The following is a 6,037-nucleotide window of genomic DNA, read 5'->3' as shown; positions in this document are numbered from 1 at the left end:
GCATTGTTGTTCATATGGGGTCTCAAGCCCCTTCAAGCTCTTTCAGTCCTTTCTAAGATTCCTTCAATGGGGGTCCCATTCTCAGTTCAGTGGTTTGCTGCTGGCATTCGCATATGTATTTGCTGTATTCTGGCTGTGTCTCTCAGGAGAGATCTACATCTGGTTCCTGTCGGCCTGCACTTCTTTGCTTCATCCATCTTGTCTAGTTTGGTGGCTGTATATGTATGGGCCACATGTGGGGCAGGCTCTGAATGGGTGTTCCTTCTGTCTCTGTCTAAATCTTTGCCTCTCTATTCCCTGCCAAGGGTCACATACTTCTCATTCTGGAGGCATCCACTGTAGTTGGTCGGCCTACCAGAAGCAACGCCCTTTAAAAAACTGATCCTCCCTCCCCAAGAAGCCAGCAACCGCCCATAGCCCTTACATCTGAATGCACCCAATCCTGTTGAATGAGAAACTTTGCTTGTATTTTCACCAGGGAGATTGGCTTCTAGCTTTCTTTCTCTGTTATATCTTTATCCAGATTAGTTGTCAGAATAATAATTGGCGTCATAGACATAGCTTCGTAGTAGTGCTTCTTCTGCTTTTATTCTGTGGAACAGTTTCAGAGGTGTTGCAATGTCTTCCTTTAATGCTCGATAGAATTCAAAAGTCAAGGCTTTGCCTTGTGGAGAGACTTTTAATGTGATGTCAATCACATTGCTATTTGTGTGTCTTTTTAGTTTGTTAGTATCATCTTCTGGATTTAATTTCAGTAGAACATAGGTGTTGAGAATTTATTTACTGTTTTAGGGCTTTCCATATTTTTAGGATAAAACTTTTCAATGTGTCCCCTAATTGAATTCTGTTTAACAACTCTACTCTCATCTTTGATTTTATTGACTTGAGTTTTCTCTCTTTTGTTATTTTGGCTAAGATGTTGTAAATATCATTAATCTTCTTGAGGAACCAAATCTTTGATTGTTCTTTTAATTTCTATTTCATAGTTTCTCCCTTAATCTTGATTATTTCTTGCCATGTGTTAAGTTTGGCCTTGTTTTTTGTTTTTTTGTTTTTATTTTTTCTAGAGCTCCATCATTACGTCATTCTCTTGAGATCTCCCTGTGTTTGTTTGTTGTTTTTTGATTTTGTATTTATGACAGGATCTCACTGTGTAGACCCAGCTGGCCTGGCGCTTGCCATGTTTACCAGTCTGGCCTCAAATTCACAGAGATCTTTCTGTCTCAGTGGTTTGGAGGCGAAGCAGTTATGATAAGGAGCCCAGCAGTCCATACCTCAAATACTACAAAGAGTTAGCAACCAGAACACAGACAGGGTTCTACTGGAGCTGGAGGGAAGAAAAGCATGCCATCTTGAGAGCCCCTTTTCCCTCACCCAAGAGACATTTGTATAATTTACATGGAATCTACAAATGTTTAGGATACTTTCCTGGTTTCCAATATGGGAGCAGATCTCTAATCAATGCTAGAAGGACTAGGGGAGGGCTTCTGGAAGAATTGGAGAAAAGAAACCAAAGTTGATTTTTCTGTGTGGTTTTTGAAATATACAACAGGAACCTGTATGCAGGAAATAAGGGTCTCTGGAATTTGGTTGTAGGGAAACTAACGCCTTCCTAGTCTCTTTTCAGAGCAGTGATGATGTATCTTTGGTCCCTCAACCTTAACAGCTTTTATCCTTTGCTTAGGTCCTTAAAACCATCCATAGTAATAGCCAGTCATTTACAGTTGCTAGCAAAAGTCTATAGTTAAAGAATGATGGTAATTATAGGATAAAACAACAGAATTATTTATTAATACTTGGTATTGGTTCCAGAAGGGAAAAAGATTGCTTACAACAAATTACTGTGCTCTAAAAACTGGACTTGTTTCTTAAGATACATTTAACTGAGTTTAAGTACACAAATTGTTCAAGGAGATTCCCTGTTTGTAATTTTTCTCAGGAGAAAAAATTTAAACAAACTATAATGTTCTAAAACTAGTTTGTGACTATCAGAGTAATGTATTGAGCGGAGCACAGGAGAACATTTGATTTTCATGTTTGATTGTTTTTTACTTTGCCAGTTTCAAACATTTTGTTCAAATATAAAATCTCCTTTTCAAATTTTGAGGCAAGAAAAATTGTTTTGAAAGAGGTTCTCATTCTGTGTCCAAAACTGACTTGAAATTCACTCTGTAATGTACACTGGTCCGGTCCCAATCTCTGGTGAATTTCCTACTTCAGCCTCTACAGTGCCAGGATTTCAAAAGTGAGCCACTAGTTGTGGATGAGATTCATTAAAATTTAAAAAGAAAAATTAATAGAAAGGATTTATACAGATGGAAAGAAGAGAAAACAGACCGCCAGGGTGTGGTGGTGGTGAACCAAGGAGGATGGTGCAGACTCTCCCTGGTAACAGGGAAGGGAGATGTCCAGCCTCCTGACGGTGATGCCACTTGTGGTTCCTCAGATTGGTGCGGATCCGGATGAGTGACGGGTGGAGCCCGAGGTGAGCGCTGGCGGCGGGCGGCGGGCGGCGGGGGCGGGGCCTCCTGTCGCACTGGCCTCCTGAGCTGGGGGAGCGAGCTTGGCAGTGACGCGAGGCCCTCACGTGACCCGGGGCTGCAGAGCGACGCAGCCTTGGGTGCAGTCGTCACTCGGGTCTGGCCACCAGCTCAGAGCTTGTCTGCGCGCGGCGGGCTGGCATCGGGCCCAAGGCGAGCGGGGCAGGTAAGGGGCCTGCACGCAGCGGCCCTGAAGGCGACAGCCAGGCGTCGGGCGGGCGCGCACCCCGGGACGGTGCAGCGGCTCAGCGGCTTTGTGCATCGCGGAGGGAACCCCGGCTGCGTCCGGGAAGGGGCGCCCCGGCTCAGGGGCGGGGACGGCGCGGGGGTCCCGGGAAAGGGGCGGCTGGGCCGGCCAGCCTGCCGGCAGCGGAGAGCGCTAGCCAGGGAGAGCCGGGATGGGGCAGGGCTGCTGGAGATCGTGGGCGACCGCTGCGGGTAGGGAGATGGGCGGCGGGTCTGGGGAAGGGGGTGCGGTGCGGAGCCCGCGCCGAGCTCTTTCCATCCCACCCCGTCTGCAGGTCTGCTAGCCGGGAGTCGCGGCGGCGCGTCTCGCAGAGAGGATTGAGAGGACTACGCGGCAAGGGATAGGCCCAGGTCGGTTCAGAAGCAGTGGGGGAGGGGGGCTGGAGGAGCATGGGAGTAAACCCCATCTAGGCCGTCAGTCTTCTCGCATCCCCCCCATACATCCCTTCCCACCTACCATCCCATGCCCCTCATTCTACCTCCCCGTTCCCCTTCCAACACCCACCATCCCCACAGTTCCATCCTCCATTTTGATGCGTGCAAAAACCTTGGAGATAGATCTGCAGGGAAAATGGTGGGTTGTGGGGAGGGAGGGTCTGGGACTGGGGGCCCCCTAGAGGGCGTGTTGAGTCTTTCAGGTAGAAAAAATAAAAATTGAAAGACAAGCATATGGACAGCCAAGATAGTGAATGGTGGAAAATGGGTCTCTGTCCTCGGTGCTGAACTTTTGAACATTTCTCTTGTCTCCAGGAGAAATGGAGTCCAAAGTGGAACAAGGAGTGAAAAATCTCAACATGGAAAATGACCATCAGGAAAAGGAGGAAAAGGAAGAAAAGCCGCAGGATGCTAACAAAAGGGAGCCGGTTGTAGCCCTGCCTTTTGAAGCTGGAGAATACTACGTGCCTAGAGGAAGTCGCAGGCGGTTCCGCGTTAGGCAGCCCATTGCCCACTATAGATGGGACCTGATGCACAGGGTTGGAGAGCCCCAGGGCAGGATGAGAGAGGAGAATGTGCAAAGGTTTGGGGAGGATATGAGACAGCTCATGGAGAAGTTGAGGGAGAGGCAGCTGAGCCATAGTCTGCGGGCGGTGAGCACTGACCCCCCTCACCATGACCACCATGATGAGTTTTGCCTTATGCCCTGAGTCCTGAGGTTATCTCTGAAGATGCTATGGGGACCCGTGCTTTCAAAACTTACATGTTTGTGATGTACTGTTGTAATATTTTTGGTGTTACTCGTTCCCCATGGGTCTCCAGTTCTGCCAGCTTCTAATTGAAAGTTGTGTCTTTGACTCAGTCTTATTTTTTTTGTTAGCAGAATTTATCTATTGCATGGGAAGATGCTCATTATATATTGTGAATCTAATAAAGCAAATTTAAAAGGCTATCTTAGTGGTTCTTTAGGCTACTTATATACATGCATATACTTATATATGTCCTGCACAAAGGGAAAAGTGGTGGAATTAAATGGCAAAGTGGATTAATGCTGGGCCTCATTTTGTGGAAGTAAGGCAGATAAACATAGGGAACATTTTAGTAGCCTGGGGCACCTGTTTGGTTTTGGTTAAGCTCACTTCCCCGTTGTATAATAATACACTTTCCCACCTATTCATTTCACTTGTGTGTAGGATACACACACCACTCTGGACAATGTAGCTAGTGATCACAGAACCCACTCAGTCCCTCATCTGAGGGTTTGCTAATGCGTCATGGTACACATCCTCATCTCTGAACAAAAAACAATGTGTTTTCCCATCCTCACCCTGGTAACACTCATATTTAGATTGTTTCTATTCAATGAATTCCCAAGTTATCTGAGTGTGGAGAATATAAAGGCTGATCCATCTGACTTTATTCGTCTAGGGTACATGCACAGTAAGGCAAGCATTTATCCTGTAGTAAAGTTGTAATGATAACCCCTTATTTACCATTGTACATCTTTCATAAGTGGGCATATGTATTATTAAAATTGGATGCATTATGGGAAAGGACATGTGCACTAGGGAAAAAGAATAAACAACCTGATCTGTCAAAGAAAGAATCACCCAAACTATGTCCCATAGTAACCTTTTAAGTCCTATAAAAGTAAGCCCAGCACTATAATGGGGCCCTTGAGTATTCTAACTCGCGTGGTTTGCTGTTGTTCTTGATACTGCATCCCTCTGTAACCTACACAATTGCTTTGCTTTGAACACAATTCATCTTGTTTCTTTAGCAAATCTGTGGGCCCTTCTTTTCAATTCTATGGTTAGGATACCTGGGGCCTGGAAACACCAGAAACCCAATCACCAGTAACAAAAGGTATGATTTTCTACTGCCTGTGCATGTTATAAAACACCTGCCACGAACAACTCTAAGGGAGAAAGAATTTATTTTGGTTCCTAGTTGTAAACATTTCAGTGTATCATTATAGGGAGGGTTTTGTGCATCAGAGGAGCTCACACCGTGGTGGTGAGGGGTGGGTAAAAAGAGAGAGAAAAGGAACACTGCTTATTTTGCCTTCATTCCATCCCTGACCCCAGCCAATGGGAATCATGCTGGTCATGCTGGTCTCTTAAGGGTGAGTTTTTCTCACCTTCACAGTAATCCTCTAGGCCTCTCAATCCAATTTGTTGTGAAAAATATAAACTGACAGATTTGTGTTTTTGTACATTATGGAAAGAAATACATTTAATTGCTTTTATAAAGAAGCAAGGCCACATAAGATGTCATTAACTGAAATGGAATCTTGGAGCCACACAGATGAGCCACACAGAATTTTTAAAATTGAGAATGACATTGTTTTCACACAAGTGAAGCAAGGTTTCTCTGGTTTCACTCATCCTCACCCACAAGGCAAGAGCCCTATCTGCATCTTTTTTCTCTTTAGGTACTGTGCAGTGTCCAAGACCAGTGTGCAGTAATCCAGCACACTTCCTGTGTCCTGATAAAAATGCTACATCTGCTCACCATGTAATGATTTCTGCCTGACTCCAGGCATACATGTTCAAAAGGAGTAAAATAATGATTGAATCTGGAGTTCTTATTTCTTTTTTTTTAAATCTGAGTACAATTCCTACCCAGACTAATAACTTTGAATGTATAACTTCCTCTTCTAAAATGTGTAGCTTGCATTTTTAAAAAGAATATTGGACTTCTTTAGACATGCCCCAATGTTCTGGACAGTATGCTAACCTGTTACGAGTGCAGGAATCACGTGGAATCTATTAAATTATGGGTTTACACATGGATGTAAGGTTCCACCCTAGTTC

At 44.8% G+C, this 6,037-nt stretch overlaps 1 protein-coding gene across 1 annotated transcript; it reads left to right on the top strand.

Annotated features, from left to right (window-relative positions):
* Window positions 1-2,642: 2,642 nt before the first annotated feature.
* Bex2 (brain expressed X-linked 2) lies at window positions 2,643-4,171 on the top strand. Its single transcript, NM_001077435.1, has 3 exons — window positions 2,643-2,706; window positions 3,062-3,137; window positions 3,537-4,171. Exon 3 carries the CDS (start codon window positions 3,542-3,544, stop codon window positions 3,929-3,931), a length of 390 nt encoding a protein of 129 aa, NP_001070903.1. The 5' UTR covers window positions 2,643-2,706; window positions 3,062-3,137; window positions 3,537-3,541; the 3' UTR covers window positions 3,932-4,171.
* The last annotated feature ends 1,866 nt before the right edge of the window (window positions 4,172-6,037 follow it).

This window comes from Rattus norvegicus, chromosome X, assembly GCF_036323735.1.
Source record: "Rattus norvegicus strain BN/NHsdMcwi chromosome X, GRCr8, whole genome shotgun sequence".
Taxonomy (NCBI): domain Eukaryota; kingdom Metazoa; phylum Chordata; class Mammalia; order Rodentia; family Muridae; genus Rattus; species Rattus norvegicus.
The sequence above is the reverse complement of the archived record's forward strand: the minus strand, read 5'-3'. Positions and strand labels throughout refer to the sequence as shown.

Coding starts and splice junctions, on each gene's coding strand:
- Bex2 (NM_001077435.1), top strand. CDS start 3,542: ATGGAGTCCAAAGTGGAACAAGGAGTGAAAAATCTCAACATGGAAAAT.